Source organism: Venturia canescens, chromosome 1 (assembly GCF_019457755.1).
Source record: "Venturia canescens isolate UGA chromosome 1, ASM1945775v1, whole genome shotgun sequence".
Classification (NCBI taxonomy): domain Eukaryota; kingdom Metazoa; phylum Arthropoda; class Insecta; order Hymenoptera; family Ichneumonidae; genus Venturia; species Venturia canescens.
In genome coordinates this window covers 14,229,052-14,247,362 of record NC_057421.1, presented here as the reverse complement: position 1 = coordinate 14,247,362, position 18,311 = coordinate 14,229,052, and the positions used below count along the sequence as shown (strand labels likewise).

Below are 18,311 nucleotides of genomic sequence, written 5' to 3'. Positions count from 1 at the left end.
TCTCGCCTTCTTCTCCTTCTCCTTTTCCCAAATAATTACGAGAGAGAAAATTCAGAATTCAGCACACGATGAAAATGATTATATCTAAATAGCAGTGAAATGTGTGCACCGGAGACCACACACGAGGAATCGCAACGATCTCTGGAATAACGTGTACGTCTTATTCGACTCTGCGAGTGTGCAATTAGACGACGCTGAAGCTTGCGAGGTTGGAGTCCGACGAAATGGACGAAAAAAGCATTCGTTACTCACCAATTCTTCGTTTCACGAATCATCGGTGTAGGTTGAAAAGCTACGAGTTGCAAATTTCGCAGGGAACAAAATTGGAGATTTACTGGAATTATTGGAACACCAAAAAGCAATCAACAATTCGCGTTCTTAAAAACTTGATGATTTTCTACTCGTGGCGTGTTCGAGTCAACACCATTTACTGCCCTTTCGACCGGAAGTCAAAAGACAGTGATAACGTACAACAAATAATCGTTCCAAAGATTCCAGCTTGATGCCTGAGCATAAAAAGCATTAATAAAGACTTCGAGTCCGGAGGAAAATAGCGAATGGATTTATCGTCCCTTTTGAAAAAGGCTGCTTACGAGTATTTTTCTCGGTAGGATGTCTCGCTCGAAGCTCCGCATCGAGTTAATGGTACTCTCGTTATTTCCATTACACACAGTCTCATAATTAATGAGCTAATGCTGAAACATCCTCAGATACACACCTCTTCCGTGTGTACAAGCTCGTATATATGGAGCCATGCATACACCTCGTGACAATAGAGAGGCAGGTGCAAACGAGCTATTGTACTCGAAATTGCCTCTCGAGATGTGAACAAAAGCTCATCTTACAAGCAAACTGGTTGCATTTCCATTGTTACGAATGCCACGAGAATTTTGATTGAGGGTTCAAGTATTGCCATTGAAATATTTAAGTGGTGAGAAACGAGAATTGATGCTGGCCTTCGAGATTCCTCTCTATTTCATCAGTTATGTAAGCTGCGCTAGCGAAAAGTTGAGGCACGTAATAAAAAGAGCGATGAGATGCAGGGAAAGAAACTTGCACTTATCGGCGCAGCGATCGTGCGCCGCAAGGAAAATATGAAATTTAAGAGAGCTCGGCCTGATGTCTGAACATTCTCTCGCGGTCATTCTCGTTGGGTATACACAAGTTCATGATTGACAGGTTGAAACGGTAGTTTGATTTCCGGTCATCATTCACATCGAGCAACCTCAGAGTGAACAAAATCCCGGTCCATGTGTTCGAGATATCCTTGCAGGAACCGGAGGAGTGAGCTCGACGCGGGTTCTTTGAGAACCTCTCGCTTCGAGAGTATTGAATTGAGACCGATTAAGAGGAACTTTGTTATCAAAGGTTGTGGGTTTCTTCGGAAATGAGGCTGATTCGAAACAGGCCGAGTTAAACGACACGTATAGATGTCGAGAGACGATACGTTCTGCTAGTGGCCAGGATGATGTATCCAGTCTACTCAGAGTGACAGGGCGATTAGCCTGATAAGGATACGGAGATACTGGAACCAGTGCAGAGCAAATATACACCGAGTTGGAGTGCCATTCCTGGGGTTTTCGATTCAACTGTGCATGGAGAAATAACTGAGCCTGCTCGATTATCCAGCCTGCCTTTTCGATGCATCCTATACTCAAACTAAAATATTAACGAACTTTACAGAATGTTAAATTGTGATGTAAAAGTCATTCGTACAAATTTTTGAGGTCCGCGGTAGGTTGTAACGCGAAATATCTGTAATTTATTTTCTGCCTCGACAAGCCACGTTAACCCGGCCTCTTATGAGAAATCACAGAGCAGCTGTACATTTTTCCCCATATCTCCGTTATCGATGGACAGGATGGAACAAAATTTGAACAGTAGAGAGATTAGATATTTCCAATCATTTATCCGGCTTTAAATTTATCGAAGGTGACTTGTGACAGGAGTAATTACTAAAATAAGGCATGACACTCGCTTCTTTCCAGAGCGTCACTAGAGACGTTGCAACCTCTCATGTTCGAGGTCATGTGCGCCTAATGTGACATTTGAATGTACGTATCAGCAATGTAAGTGCAGACTGGCAAACACGTTCGAAGACTTTTTTGCTAAAAGGATATGAGTCAGAATGACTATAAATATAATAAATTTACAAGCAAATTGATAAGTACTCTTTTATTTTCATGCATATTTTCGTATAAACGCAAAGTCTTTTTCTCGAGAATTAGTGTACTCCACGCAGCTGATGAACTACTGTCAATGACATATGATCTGTTTTCGAACACACATAAACGCCCTCATTCGAAAACGAAAAGCGACGTTGACAGATGAACTACTACTCGGGTCAAACGATGGTCTAATATTTTTATGACTAGTTAGGTAACTGAGTAGCTTTCTTAAATCACTGTAATCTTGTATGTGAGACATTTAACAGAAGCTCAAAGATTAGCGTGGGGAAGAATCAAGCGTGCGGGTGAATGAGGCTACTAGAAAATTGGAGGGCCGGAAGCGAGAAGAGAGAAACGAAGTTGCGAGTCCGTTTCTCCATTTCATCGTATTTTTCTCCCGCCTCGTTATTCCACGCTCCCAATCTCGTTCGACACGAGAGGATGATGATCCGATGAGAAAAAAACGTGTGGCGGTGCGAGAGATTTAAACCTCGTACGTTTGTTTGCTCGAACGGTAATAATTGTTCAATCATCAGGATAGTTTTGACAGGCCTTTACTATTAGCAATGCGTGCATTAATCCCGCGGATGAATGTGCTGCTCGAATGCATTAGGCTTGGAATCTTTGGCGATAAGACTGGAATTTTCACACTCAAGCATGATACATGAGCGGTATAATTGAACACGTAAGCAACGCGGCGTGAAAATACTGTGGCCGTAGAGTCTCTATTCGAGTCCTTAAAGTTTGCACTCGAGATTGAAGACGCTTCGTACCAAGAGATGAGCATTTTTCGACGGAACTATGTCCCGGAGTACACGGACGCCAAGAATAGCTGGGCTCTGGCGCAACTGAGAAATTAATAAGTTTTATCCCTGCGGTACCAAAGCACAACTCGAACAAGTCAGCAAAGATTGGAAGTTTCAATTCCTTTGCTGAATTTATGAAAAATCATCGTAGCCCATTGTGCAGGAGAAAAATACAAAATCGTATTACCACTCAAAGAAAAAGAACGTGGAAAAATCTACGCCGTCGGCTTCCACGGCGTTGCTTCCGCTTTCAACGAAGTCATAAATATGCGAGGAGCCACACTAAATACTAACGATTTATTCAATCGAAGTACCCTTCCATGTTTCCCGACCAGTTCCCTCTGTCCATTCCCTGATATATTGCACCGATGAAGAGCAAAGGACGTGTGCTCACGTTAAGAGTTCACGGTCAGAGCGGTAACGAGACAGCTCGAAGGGTGCACGTCGTATCAGCTTCTGAGAAGACGAAACGAGCATGAGGCGAACAAGAGTAGGGATAAGGATGAAGGAATAAAGCGAAGTTAGAGTCTCGAGCGAGAGTCCTTCGAGGCTGCCGAAGAAGGACCATATCTTGGTGGACATGGCAACTTCGAAAGACACAGAGCGAAAGGGCAGGAGGATCCGGCTGTGTTTCGCTCGTCATCGAGAGAGACCTCTGTGTGGACTCGAACTTCTCTTTTGCTCCGCGCAGAGAGATCAACGATTCGCTTGCTCGTCCACCTCGTGGATCTTGGGATAGAAGAGTCACGAAGGAGTGGCAAGAGTAGCGAGAGAGAGAGAGAGAGAGAGAGAGAGAGAGAGAGAGAGAGAGAGAGAGAGAGAGAGGCAGAGAAAAATGAAGAATCACGTGTGAGAACGGAAGAATGGAAAAATGTCAACGCCTCCGCGCTGTACCGCTTACAGCGTCCTTTGCGCCGTAACATTCGTGTCCCGTGGAAGTATGATCCGATCATATGTGCGGACACTGATGATCACAGAGAGAGAGAGGGAGAAGGTGCGAGGTAAAAATTCTCGTGTTTACAACCGAGCGAGCAGTGGGAGGAAAAGTGGCAATAAAGAGGTGTTGATGGCCGATATACATGACAAGGAAACTCTTAGGCTTTACTTCTCCGCGTAGAATACGAGATGCGGCGCGCACGGGGCGCGTAACGTTTCCACCGTCGTTTCACATGTACGTGTTGCCGGTGAACAAGTTTGTGCGAAAAGCGTAAACAAGCAAGAGGTTACGAGGGGCTGACTCGAGTAGGCAAACCCCACGATAGTTTGAAGCTCGTGACAAGTCTGCGCCGTGTAAACACTCGGCGCAGGAGTATCAACAGGTACGAATTATGAGAAAGTGATGGAACTGAAGAATCCGTCGAAGGGTCGAATAACGCATGAGTATGCAGTTCGAGAGCCTGCGGAGGCGGGTGCTGCAACGAATTTTCAATTTCTTTCGATCGCGCACTCCAATAGTCTCATCAATAAGTTAATACGTGCATCACGAGAACGAAACGCCCATGAGAATTCTCCTTCCACACTGCATCGGTTTCACTCTCACTGCGAGGAACTCTTCCATGACTGCGACTCAGCGGACGCGTGAAGTAACCGAGTGTATTCGCGAGATGCTGCAGGCCATCGCGGTGTGAGGTGGACGCCACGGCACGAGACGAAAACGAGAGAATCGAAGGAGACGGTTTACTTTTGCGACTGACAGGAATAACTTGAACTACGCTAAATTTCTGACAAACCGCAGTTGAAAGTTAGCACTCGCGCGGACTTTATTAATCGAATTAATAATTATTTGGCGTCGAGTCAAAGGCAATCAGGCGAGAATGTTCTTGCTAAATTTCTCAGCTTTTGGCAGCCACGTATACTAACGAGGGAAACATTCATGGCCCCAATAACTGTGTTTCAAAAGACACAAACTCGATTAACTCGATTTTCGTGACCTAAAAATGAAAATAAAGTTGAAGTACGAGTGAAAAACTGATGCGTCGCGTTACACCTACGAAACGCCCAGCGCGTTCGTGAACTATCAAGCTTTTTCAAGTACAATAGAAAACGCGATCGAGACTCAAGGGAAAAAGCACGAGGGAGGTGCTTTTTTGTAAACGAAAAAGTTTGAGTCCTCGAGGCTCTCCGGCACAAGGTAAAAAGTCTTCTAGGAGGAGCGGGGTTATGTCGAACAACCGAATTGCAGAACGGTCAATATTTCTGAACTCCGCTGCGTTTCTTTATTTCGATCGGTCGATTTTCCAGCGTTTCGCCATTTCGACTGTTCGACTTTTTTTGCCAGTATTTGAACCTCGGTAATATTTAGTCACTCGTTACTATATTTTCGAAATTGTGAATATTCGCAGTATCGCTGACTGTAATAATTTATGAATGGAAAGAGTGACAATCGAATTTTCGGAAAATCGATATTTTAGTCGTCGTTCCATGCGGGTGCGATTGTTAAATTCTATTTTCGACGTGAACGTCCTTCGAATTTTGAAGTTTCTACTTTATTTATTATCGACATTCAAAGCTCTGCTCGAATTCATCTGTCTCCGTATTATCATTAGAAGTTTATAAACTCGAGATTTCACCTGTTCAAATTTTTAGTCATTCCAACATTTTATTCCCACCCGCGAGGCGGTCTGATTTGAGGAAGAGAATCTTCACGCTCCTCCTCATCAAGATACTTTTATTTAAATGTAACATGCAACGATCAAGGACCATACGAGGAAATAGACTGTGATCGCATAGTCCTCCGTCAGCTCATTATTTCGCTACGGTCAACGTATGACGGACGTGTGCCGGGGAGCCTGAGGCTTCGGGCCATCCGTCGAAGCATATACGTCACTGAAGGGTCGACGGAATCTACTCTGCGTCGAAGCGCGACTGTGGGGCCGTCACGCCAGCACCGTCTCATGACTATACACACTCGCGAGTCTGTTGAGTGGATCAGTACACGCGGGATATATTTAGCGGGTGCTGCCAGCAACTGAGTCTATCTCCCGACAATCTCGCCCAGTCGTCTTCTTCCTTCTTGGCTGAAAAAGCCTCCGGCTACGAAGCTGAGACGAGGGAAAAACAGAGAAGAACTCGATCTCGCATCAGCTGCGCTCTCGCCTCTCAGATTGACCGAGAGCCAATCGTTGTGAATCGGTATTTACAAACTCCGCATTCGCTAAACTTTCAAATTGTTCTATCGACGAATTATATATCGTTGGGCTTAAACATCCCGAATATACTGTTTATAGAGCATGAATGAAAAACTTACCTCGCACCTGGAAGTGTCCAATATCTCGACTTCGGTCGTAACATTGTCAATTGTTACACTGTGACGGTAAAGAAAATCTGAAATCATACAACCGATCGATCAATCACTATATTTCTGCTTCAACGACTGCACGAACATCGTTAAAGATTTTATTTTAAAAAACGTCTGATCGCCACTGTATTTTAGCATTTACGTACGAGTTTTTTTTCCAAAACGCAAATTTAGAAAAAACTTTTTTTCAATTTTCTAAATTAGTGTTTAGGAAACGAATGAATACATAGAAGTGTGGACAAAAGAGGCTAAAGAAGGGAAGGGAAATAGAAACAATATGTAAAAAAAAAGTGAAATGTAAAAAAAGGAGAAAGAGAAAAGGGGAATACTTGTATTATTGTTTTATAAGAGCATATGTAAACAGTATGACCTTTGTAAAAGGCCACAAAGGTCTTGCAAATAAAACTCTTTACTACTACTAAATTAGTGTTTGATGAAAAAAATTCAAGTATTTCGTCTTGGCAAAATTTTCAGATTCATTCACCTGAAGCTTACCCTTCGTGGTGTCGAGTCTGCCACGAATTCTTTGGTCAAAATTTTTCCTATCCCTTGTTCGATTGGTCGTTAATAGGTTTTCGCGTATTATTGCTATTTCAACTGGTATTATTAATAATTATAAGTATGACTGTTTTCAATCAGAGCTTTTATTTGGGGGTGGTAAAAGTGCTCGTCGCAACGTTTTTTCACAGCATTTATGATGGTGTTTCGCGTTCGATCGTAACGAACTCGAGCATCATTTACTTTTGTAGTTTTGTTTCTAAAACAGTAGCACACTGACGTTATAACGAGCAGGAGCAGAAAAATTATGGCTCAATTCGAAATCATAAGTGCGCAATATTCAACAACCGTTGATTCGATGCAAAGCAAACCGAGGACGCATGGAAGTCATTAAAATGTTAATTCAGTCATTTTTTAGTGTCAAAATATGCATGATGATTCGAAAGAGAAATGACTCCATTCGAAAACCTCAAATTCAAAAGACAGCAATGTCTTTTCAGGTATATCATGAGATTTCACGAATACAATGAAGTTGCTTGCTGAAGCAGAGAGGGAGGGTCTCGAGCCAGCTGGAAATTTACCTCTTTTGTGGCTGTCGCAGCGGGAAATAAAATTTTAACGGTGTCCCGTGAGGCGACATGACTTAATTTTTAATTTTTTTATTTTTCCTCTTTTTCAATCTTCTCTTCTCCCGTTTGTGTTTCACATTCCTGACCGAATTCTTTTGCATCGTCGTCCCCTGATCTTAGTTCCGGTTCGACTTATGAGGTCGAGCGTCCAAAATACGCGTGGACCGCCAACTACAATATTCACCTCAAGCTGGATGGCTCCGAGTTGTCTTCCGCGTCCCCCCTCGCTCGCTCTTTTTTTTTTATCGCGTTCTTTATTTACCCGCGATTCTCACCTCGAGTCTCGCAGTACCGATCGAACTTTTGTTCCTTTTTATCACGAGCTTTATTTTCACTGTATTGTTTATTTCATTTGACCCACGTGGCCCCGGAATCCCACACGAAAAATTGTTCACCCGCTGCGAGAGGCGCTCGTATTTTAGCTCATAAAAATGCGAAGTGGTACGTGCTCCGGAGTCGGACCGATGGACAGGAGAAAATACGCGGTTTCTCGAGCAGCGTGTGAATGATCGTATCACGAGGGGAAAAGCCTCTCCTATAAATCGTCACGACTCACTCTCCCTCAAAGTCGACGTCGAAGCTGGCAATTCCCTGCGATCACACGAATCAATAGCACTATTTGTAAATTGAGGGTGGTTAGAAAGTAATGAGACGCATTATTGTACTGAACGATCGTACGTGTGACGAGAACCTCGAAGTAAGTCACTGTCCCAGAACCATCGATAAGAACATGGAAACGGGGAAAATTAAACTGCCTTTCAGAAACGAAAATACCATTCTACGCAATTATGTGACACAGCAAGATTCTAAGACTGATAATTTCCTCGAATTTTAACCGATCCAACACGAGGTCGATTCAATTCGATAAATCGACGGATTCGTCGCGTCGAGGGCTTTGGAAATCGGTTTGATCTACGAAAACGAGCTCTGAGCACAATTTTTCGAGAACGTGAAAGTAATATTAGGCGTAAACTTGGCGATACAATAAATTAGCACAATGACTGAGTCCATTTCTTCCACTTATGCGCATTGACTTGCGTACGCCTCGCAATACTTCATTCTAATTCGTCTCGGGATCGTTTAAAGCAGCACACAATGACAGTGTGTGAAAGTATGTACTAAAAGTGTCGGGCACACATAGAGGAGCGACAGGACAATAATAATTTCGATCGGTCTCGCTATAGTTGTAAAAGCGGATGGATGACGTAGTTATTTTCTCTGAGGTCCGAGCGCGCGAGACTCGCGTATTATATTATTTTTTGCATTTTGCTCGCACGCGCTCTGTCATTACCGGGCGGTATACCGATGTGAGACTCCAGCAGGCAGGCCCTCCTTGCGAGCGATGCCAACAACATTCGCGGACAAAATATAAACTCCGTGACGAGACGCGAAAGTCTCTGTCCTCTTGCGTCTCCATTTTCTCACACTCGCGTATGCGTATACCCCTGTTAATTCATCAGCGAACAAAACGCACCGCTCTCCCTATGATTTACGTATGTCCACCTCTCGAACGCGTGAGAAACGCGGCGATAAATTTTCGATCTTATTGTCAACCGATTGAAGGAATAAAGGAAGACAATCCTCCTCTCACTTTTTCAAACTATTCAGTTACAACGACTGTCAGTTAAACGTACACATTTTTGTGCTTCGCCTTCGAGCCAACGTGACAACGCTGCTTTTTCCATTGAAAAATCAAAATGAATAAATGAAAAACTTATTCTCGTGGATTCCAGAAGAAATTCGACGAAAGTCCAGTTGCACGCCCCCATGAAAAAATTTATATTTAAAATATATGTAGAAAAAGTTTATTCCCCATACATTTGAAAAATATATTTTTTTTACCTTTCATGCATCGATGATTTTGCCAATTTCAGTACTGTGCTGTCATTAACGATATATTTTTTTTTATATTAAATACACATTTTTTATCAACAGATATTATAATTCTATAAGATTTTTAGATAACGTTAACCTTAAACTAGCATGTAAACATCGAAAATATGTATTTTTCCATGCATTAATCATAAATATTTGGCATATGATAAATATACGTTCAGTTCAATGAAGATGTAATTTTAATAGAAAAAAATATAGACAGGGCTGTCAGTGTACTTGTCCCGAGACTCGGTAGAGTCTCGGGACAATTATTATCTCGGGATCGATTATTACAGTGCTTTTAATGGAAAAATATTCATTCAAAATTGTAAAAAATGTATTTCATGTTCATGAAAAATGTATATTTAATATAAAAAAAAATACATCGTTAATAACAATACAATATTTCTTATATATGCGGACTACATAAATTCTTTTCATGGGGGCGGTTCGTACGATTGAACGACACTTTTTGGTCGACATCTGAAAGATTTTCGAGCTCCTTTCGATCGAGCTGTGGAATACTTTTATACGGCCTTACTTCTATGAGGAAATGACGCCCGTCAAACCCACATGTAATGGATTTACATAAGTTTCATGTATATTTATCACATGTGGGTTTAACAGTTCCTAGAGCTCGTAGTATCTATCACAATATACAGCCACTTTTCACTATATTTTCCCCAACATGCCATAAATTGTGCAACACACTAGACGCAAAACTGCCTGATATTTAAAAAAATGTGGCCCGAGGCTTTATTATCCAACGACTCGAGCACGGAGCAACTCTTTTTAATATACATTCGAATATAAAAGACAGTTTTTCAAGTTCATCAATCTCATTCGTAGTAACGTTGATTGCCTCCGAATATTCCATCGCCTCGTTAGCACTGTGCGAAGAACAAAATATTTGGAGGGTCGTAAAAGAGCGAGTGGAAATTTTCCGCAAAGCGTGTCCATGGGAAAAAGTCGAGTACGCCTATGGATCGAGATTAAATTTTTCTTGCGGTTCGAGCATTAAATGAGTAATCGAGAGTAATGAACTTGTGAATTTATTGAAACCTACCGATACTCGCAGCCCCCATTTCCTGTAGGCTCCGAATAGTCTAATTAAAACATAGAATTACAGCGTAATGAAAGTAGCTACGTAATTTTCAATTAGTTGGCTCTTAAAACCACTCGATTCGGATGGGTTTGAGAAAAATACTGCATTATTTAATGGAAAGGTGAACAAGTTTACGTGGGAAAAGAGGGCTCAGTGGGGAAAGAAAGAAACGACAAGGTGGTTGAAAAAAAAGGTCGTTCTAATCGTAAATTAAATGAAAATGCAGAAAGTAATGAGAGGATTCGCAACAGGGATGCTTGCGAATTGGGAATGTTTAATTTGACACGGGTCTGTGTATATATATGGGATTGGTAGTGCGGCGAGATGGATACAAAACACGATGAAACGCCCGGAGAAACACGCGATTGCGTTAATCTTCATAGTGCACGGAGTCGACATAAACTGCAAAGAGCCGGCAATTCTCGTCTCGCGGAGTTTCGCGTCTTTGGTAAGGGAGGCCTGGATATGATTTTTTCTCTCGTTGGCCGCAGCAGCAGGAGCAGCAGCATCGCTTTTAGATACTCTCGGAGATAGGTTCGCTCGCGAGCGCGCGCGGAGGGCAACTAAAACGCGTTTATGTCTTACGTTTAAGTGTTCGTGATCCCGCGTCCAAGACTTTGACTCTTCAATGTTTTCTTGTTTCACGTTTATTAATGCAATAACTCGTTCCTCGAGTGAGCGCGAGCGCGTTATATATCGCGTTATGCACGAAGAACTTGAAAGTCGTAACGTCGAAGCTTGACAGGAAAAGAGGGATAAACGAGAAGATAGAAATCTTCCGTAGATCCAATGATATACGTTTTATCAGAGGATCAGTGTAACTGGTACGAATATGAGTATAAATATAATACATTCGTACGAATGTACGTGTTTGGTACAGTGGGCAGCGAGCTATAAGGATAAGCAGCTATTCCGGAAGTGGAATAACGGGTGCACGCTAGTTTTCTCCTGTTCAACGCTCCTTTACACCGATAAATATAGCCATAAAAGACTTATCGATTCTCGCTTCTAATAATCGAAGACTCCTTATTCCAACAGCAGCAGCAAGCAACCTCTCCCGACACAAATGGAAACACAAGACGCGCTCGCTTGAGAATATGATTTTCGCACGTTATTAGCACTCGGCCAACACACACGTTACGCGCACCTTGCGGTTCCCTCGCTTTTTATGTGCCATACCGCGAGCGCGGTATAAACGTACAGCCTTTGGATGTATAGGATAGCCCTCTCGTCCCGCGGTTGCGGTGAAGGGAAAAATAAGCAGTCCTCGGAGGAGGCGAAAAAAATGGGTGGTGCACACTAAATCAAAGGAAATTAGTAACCGACGTTTTTATTGAGCCAGAACGAAAATTCCACTTGCAGTTCAGCCCGAACGAAACGCCTCTGTCTCGAAGCATTATACTTTTTCACGAAAGCGAAAGCTGCGAGCTTTCTCTGCCAAATTCAGTGACGAGCACTTGGAAAGATCTTATATTTATGCTCTAACAATTTTCGAACAAAGAAAGTTCGATAATTATTCATGATTTATCGTGGAACAAAGTTACGAAAAACACATTTTTATTACTCGTTTTTCGAACGAGGCTCGAACGTTTTTCCTTTTTACTCAGCACTGATGGGGCGTAATTGCAATTAAAAATTGCGGGAACCGAGGTGAGTGAACGAGGCCCCATAACCGGTCGTAAAAAAATCCAGAAGCAAAGGGAAAATCGAATTAACGAGCTCGACAAGCTTCGGAGGACAGTAGAATTGGAATCGCATCGATCTTTGACCCATCCCTTACAAGGTATTTTCCCAGCACTCGATGCGCTCGCACACACACACACACAAACACACTCAACGCGTGTACGCGAGTATTTCTCCTTTTTATTTATTTGTTCTCCCTCGTTGGAAGGCAGAACATGGAATTTAATGTTATAATGAACGTATCCGGGTTGTATAAGAGCGTGGAGGTGAAAAGAAATTAATGAGAAGAAAAAAAAGAAAGAATGAAAGAAAAAAATATCGGCAACGAAACACGCACAGAAATAGCTGTCGAAGCGTCCGCATAGAGTCGTCAACTTCGAATGCCACGCGGTTGCTGTTAATGTTAACTTTATTGCTTCGGCACTCCGATTGCTCAGTGCTCTCTTCACCGGGTTACAGCACACTAGGCAATATTGCTCGCAAGCTCAGCGCAACACACCAGAGTCTATAGGTATTCTTTACAAGGATAGGGTTGCTTCCCGAGGCGATGAGGCCGAGGCTAATTTGCGCGTAGATATAAACAGTGGCTGAGAGTTACAAGCACCTATAGATAGGAATATATTGTTGAGTTATAGCTTCGGTGCCTTTAGAGGCTGCAGTGAGACGATGCGAAAATATGCAATCGCGACGCCAATCGTTATCAGCTTCATTTCGTATTTCCTGCGTAGTCACGCTTCGTTTGCAACGCGAGCAGAGGCGGACGAAAATTTCGTAAAACTTGTATTTTCGAAAGGGGACTATAACGGTTTTTTAATTTTTATAGTTAACACCGAAATCTGAAGAAACTTTATTCGATCGTGGCCAAGCTCGAATGTTCGATCAACGGAACGAGCACGTACTTGGTACATTCTCCTGACTTCTGGACGTCGTACGTTCATCCGAATGAATTCGAATCGTTTTAGGTTGGATACTCAAAATCGAAATGTCATTTTACGGTAGATCGTGCCTGTAGGAGCGTATTTTATGGGTGTCTAAACTGCGTTGATTTTTACTTCTTAATTAAAGGCATTATCACTTTGAATTAATATCAGAGTTATTCATTTGAAATTGTAAAAAAATTTGTGAACGGGGATCCGTCACTGACTGAACCCGGAATTTCATTCGTCCCTGGCTAAAAGAGGGCAAAGGGAAACACGGAGGGAAATGGATCAAGAATAAAAAGACAGAAGGCTGTGACAGGAATGGGCCAAACCAAGAAGAAACAAAATGCTGAAATAAGCAAATGTGAGGTTACGAGTGCTCATTTTACGAATTTCGTTCAATCTTTAACGTAATATATCTTTATTCCTAGTGAGACAATCGTCTCGAATTTTTTCCCAAACCTTCATTACATACTCCATTGTTATTGTGTACGTTTTTCATAAACTTCATACGAAGCGTTCATTCGTTATATGGAAAGATAAACGATTTTTTACGCATAGTCTCTGTACCTCTGTGTATTTTTCTTCATATTGAAGCACGTTTATCTAAATAACCAAAAAGACCCTTTAAAATGTGATATGCGTGTCAGTCGACTACCCATTGAAACCGTGTGTAAATTTCAAGACTTTTTTAAGAAAATCGTTTCATGCATGAACTGCCTTAAAACATTCGTTGGATTAACTATGAAAATGCGATGAGTAAGGCCCGAGGTCTCCAACCTTTCTCGCTCTCCTGATTGTTCGTCTATACAGTCATCAATAAAGTTTATTTTGTCTCGAGGAAAGACTGAAATGATGAGGGGAAAAAGAAAGAAAGAAAAAAATAGCAGCCAACAACTCGAGGGCTTTCGGAGCCCTAACGATCCTCTTTCTTTGTTTCATACTTTTTTCTTCTTCCTCCCCCAGGGCTCTGAGATCGCTTGTTCTATTGCTTCTACTTTTGTTTTACTGCTTAGCCCTCTCAAGTCCTCGAATCAGATAGTTCGTTAACTCCAACCATACTCTGTGTCATCCGGCGTATGTCGTTAAATGCGCGTATTTCATGGCAAAAAAATCGAGCTTTCTATGCTTCTTGAATCGTTAACAACCGTACGACGAATCTAGGAAAATGCTCCCACAAAAAATTCATCCGTTTTCATTGAATTCTCATCGTATGATTATTTGTAAACTTCGAACGGTTGCGAATCTACTGATCGAAGAATGCAGGTGAACTCAGACTTGATTTATTGCAATCCTCGAGTTCGTATAGGCTCGTCCTGGCTTTGTTTTACTCAAATTTCATTTTTCGTTACCCGGTTTGCATCTTTTTCGTGGGGAGAGGAGGGCCGACAGTTTCATAAATAAATTTTCTCGCGATCATGAGTTCCTGCCAACGTTGTCAATGAGACTTTCGAAAAATGTCTCCTGAACTTCGCAAACGATTATTTTTTGCTTAAGAACCACGATATTAAAGCAAGAACTTCGCGAGTCTCGTTATAACAGTGGAACTTCTGAGAATTCGTTGCTCTTTAAAAAGAGCTGATGAAACGTACTTTAGTTAGACCGCGTTGAATCGAAGTTCTGATCGTTGGAATCCATCAATTCCACAACGATACGAACCTCAACACGAGTTTAACAGTACTATCGCTAATTCAGAGGCTTATGAATCCTTTTGAGACAAGCTCGCTGGCTGGCTGGAGCTGAAAACGTAGCAACGATGAAGGGTAAGCGATCGAGGAGAGTGAACGACGAGATGTTTCGGCTGACAGGAGGGGGGCAAGCTCATTGGCAAATAGTGATCCTTCTCGTTCTTTTATCCTCGCATACTTAACGATGCCTAAAAATAACGAGACTTGCTAAGTGGATAAGTCGTATCTCTCTTCTGGTCTCTGCGCTGGCAGTATTATTTTTGTTGCTTTCACAAGCTGTGCGTGCACGCATCGTGCAAGTCTCGCGCGAACTCGTTTTTCGGGAGTAACCGGACGCCTTTCTCGCTTCCTTCCTCCTCAAGTCCGCCACGTATGCAAGTAGTTTTACGTATGAATATATAGCACACCGATCGGTGTATATAAATATATGAAGACGGAGAGCACATGCTGGTATGAATTAATGAAAGGGAATCACGCGAGACGCATCATTCACCGTCGCGTTGCAATGGACGCGAGCGAGATATACTTGAGATACTCGCCGGACGGAGTTCCCGGAGACTCGATACACTCTTGTGAATTTGCAGAAGATTATGAGCCCGCAATCGTGAATTTACTTTACCCTCGCGAGCAAAGAAAATAAATCACTTGGGGGGGAAGGATCGACAGGCTTTAAATTTATAGCGCTGGCTGAGTTAGAGTTATTTATTGCAGTACCGGAACGAGAGTTCCTGAAATATATTTACGGATAAGACTACCACCGAACATCCTAATGACCTCACAAAAATATAACTGCTCGCGCCGCGCCGCGCCGCGCGCGCGCGGCCAAATAACGAATCGTATAGTGGACTAGATCTCCGCTCAGTCGTGTGGAAATAAACTTTCATTAGTGCGATAAAATATTTTCATTTATTAGCCATCATTCATACCAGAAAAAAATATTGTTCGAACGAACGAAAACGTGCTTTTGACGCCGTCATTTGCACGTACTAACCAGAGCTTTAGTCCCCAAGTTTTATCTTCGTTTCGTGCTCCGTGTTCGACCTCCCTCAATTATCATATTTTCAATAAATGAGAATCTCTTCTCACTCCTTTCGAAACGAAAATGCCACTTTTCCCAACGGCCTCATATTTATCATTTCCACGAGGACAACGAAGCATTATTTCCCATCGAAGATTCATTTCAGAGAAGAGTGCGCAAGTGCACATATGCGATTTTGACGATGCACAATGCTATCTTGCGTCGGCTATGTATTCGTTGAAATAAAAAATCAGCTTTCTAAACGATTGCGACCGAGAGAATTATTCTACTCAATCAGTTGTGTGGCTGCGCGGCATCAAGAAGAAATCTGCATTGTTAATCATGATCGGAGCAATGCGGGCCTTGCTCGTTCGATTTCATTCGATTACACTTGGTTGTGGGTCGCGAGAGACTCGATGAACCACGCTGTACGTTTCATCGCCATGTTCTCCATTATATCGTTGTTAGTCCGTAGGCTTGCGATGAAAAGTACTGATTCTGCGAACTTTTTTCTCTCTCTCTCTCTCTCTCTCTCTCTCTCTCCCGCTCACTGTCTTTCTCCCTCGCTGGATTTTTATCCATTTCTCTCTCAGGTCGTTTAGACAACGGTGCCAATACTTAGCCGTACTAGCAGCGAGAAATCCACCATACGATCCGGAGTCACACAGGGTTTGTCGGGGAGACCTATTGCCTTGTTACAGAATGTTCCGTTGCGGATCAACGATCGTGTATGTTCGATTCTCGATAATCACTCTCCCCGTATCGTGTATACGTTTGAGAACAACACAATTTACGCAAGCCCCTGTACACATCGGGACACGAACGCGCAACGCACACATACTCGATGAAAATTCGTCACGTCTGTATTTTCCTTTGGGAATGTTTAGCGAGCGCGCGAGCGCTATTTATTCCCGTATCTCTCTCTCTCTCTCTCTCTCTTTCTCTTTCGTGTATAGATAAAGACGGCGGAAGAGCCACGAGCGCCCTTGCGCCGCTTTCCCAATCGAATCGAGCGGATCTCTTTTACAAGCCATCGATGTTTTCATCCTACATCGAGACTCAATCGATCACCATTACAATTTGTTCGGGTTTGTAATCAAGGATCTTTTTACCTCGGTTGCGCGAACCCCGTGGGAAATCGTTTTTGCGCTGAAACGAGTTGACAGATCGATGAGACCGAGAGGCACCGCCGGGGCATCGCGATTCGCGCGAAGGTCCTTTGTCATCGATCGTTTCCTCGTTTCGTCGGGATTTTTTGTCCTAATTTTATTCAAGGGAGACAAAACCCTTCGAGGTTTCATCCCGGTAACGGTGCAAAAATATGTTTCATTACGAACGAAAATAATCGCGGTGGTGGCAGCGAATTCGTGAAAACTTCCATCGACTACGATCGTTAAAAACGTCCAAGCATTCGTAATCTACACGAATTTTGCGGAGGTCCTACGAAGCTGGTATCGAAACTGAAAGTGGTCAAAATAAAAATGGCACGCGATTTCAACTTCATTGAACTTTAACCGACCCGAATTCGAAAGTGAAGGCGCTCAATGTCGAGACACGTACTGAACTTCGAAAATATTGTGTTCACAAGAGCTTCGAGAAAAGCTTACTTCTAATAATTACAAGTAATTACAACCGAAATCGCCTGAGCAAGCCACGATGCAATTTTGCCTCGGCACAAAAGCCCCTCCACGAAAGCTCAGCACGCCGAAAACTCCCTTTCCATTCCAAAAGCTCCTCAACTCTCTTGAAACTCGTGCATTCTACGAACCCCGCAATTCCATATGTTAAGGAGGGTGGATCACGAAATCAAAATAATCAGAATTTGATCAAATTTCGTGACAACATTTTCTTTGGCATCAAGTATGCAAATACGATTTTTTTCGATTTTTTTTACCACGTGGTTATCGAATAATTGAGCGTTAAATCGAAGCTCTTATATGCACGAGATGTATAAACTGCACACGGAGAAAACGGATTCGTTTTGTATAGTGAGGAATAGATTTTTTTTCAAGAATTTTAAAAGTATTTAGGCATCGATTACAAACAGCATAGTATTTTTTGAATTTTCCAAATTTTCATCCCTTCAATTCTAAACAGCTTCATGAGCATAGCAAAAAGTGCAGATGCACGTGCGAGAACTATGTTTCGTTTTGTTTTCGAGTGTTATTCATCATGTCCAGACTAGCACTTACCGATAAGTGGAAATGTATTGTAAATCACAAATTTTCACTGTCAGCATAGTAAATGATTCTATGATAAATACACGAATATACACCGAATACGTGTGACACTTTACCATACATATCGTTTTTTTTTTTTCAGGGTTGCCCGAGCACACTTTACAATATAAACATTTGAAGTGACTGAAAAGATTTTTTACTATGCTTATAGAGAAAAACACTCTTAAAGTCTTTTGAATAAAAGGGATGAGTATTGGTCTTTTTACTATGGTGGATAGAACACTTCTTATTACTGCTCTTTGAAGTAATGCTGCAATCCTATACTGTCCCCGAGATACTATATTCTTAGTACTTTCCTCCAGAATTTTCGGCCTCGTTTTCTCCGTGTATGTATGTAAACTCTATGCTTATACACGTGAACTTTAGTGTTCGATTACTCGAGA

General features: G+C 42.3%; 1 protein-coding gene across 4 annotated transcripts in view; it reads right to left on the bottom strand.

The window, feature by feature from the left end:
- LOC122410947 (ras-related and estrogen-regulated growth inhibitor-like) overlaps positions 1-18,311 on the bottom strand; it is an 87,510-nt gene that overhangs the window by 34,006 nt on the left and 35,193 nt on the right. For all 4 annotated transcript variants that reach the window (XM_043419449.1, XM_043419472.1, XM_043419464.1 and 1 more), the window contains exon 4: positions 6,222-6,298. In XM_043419449.1, coding sequence (XP_043275384.1) covers positions 6,222-6,298 — 77 coding nt within the window. The remainder of the gene's footprint in view (positions 1-6,221; positions 6,299-18,311) is intronic.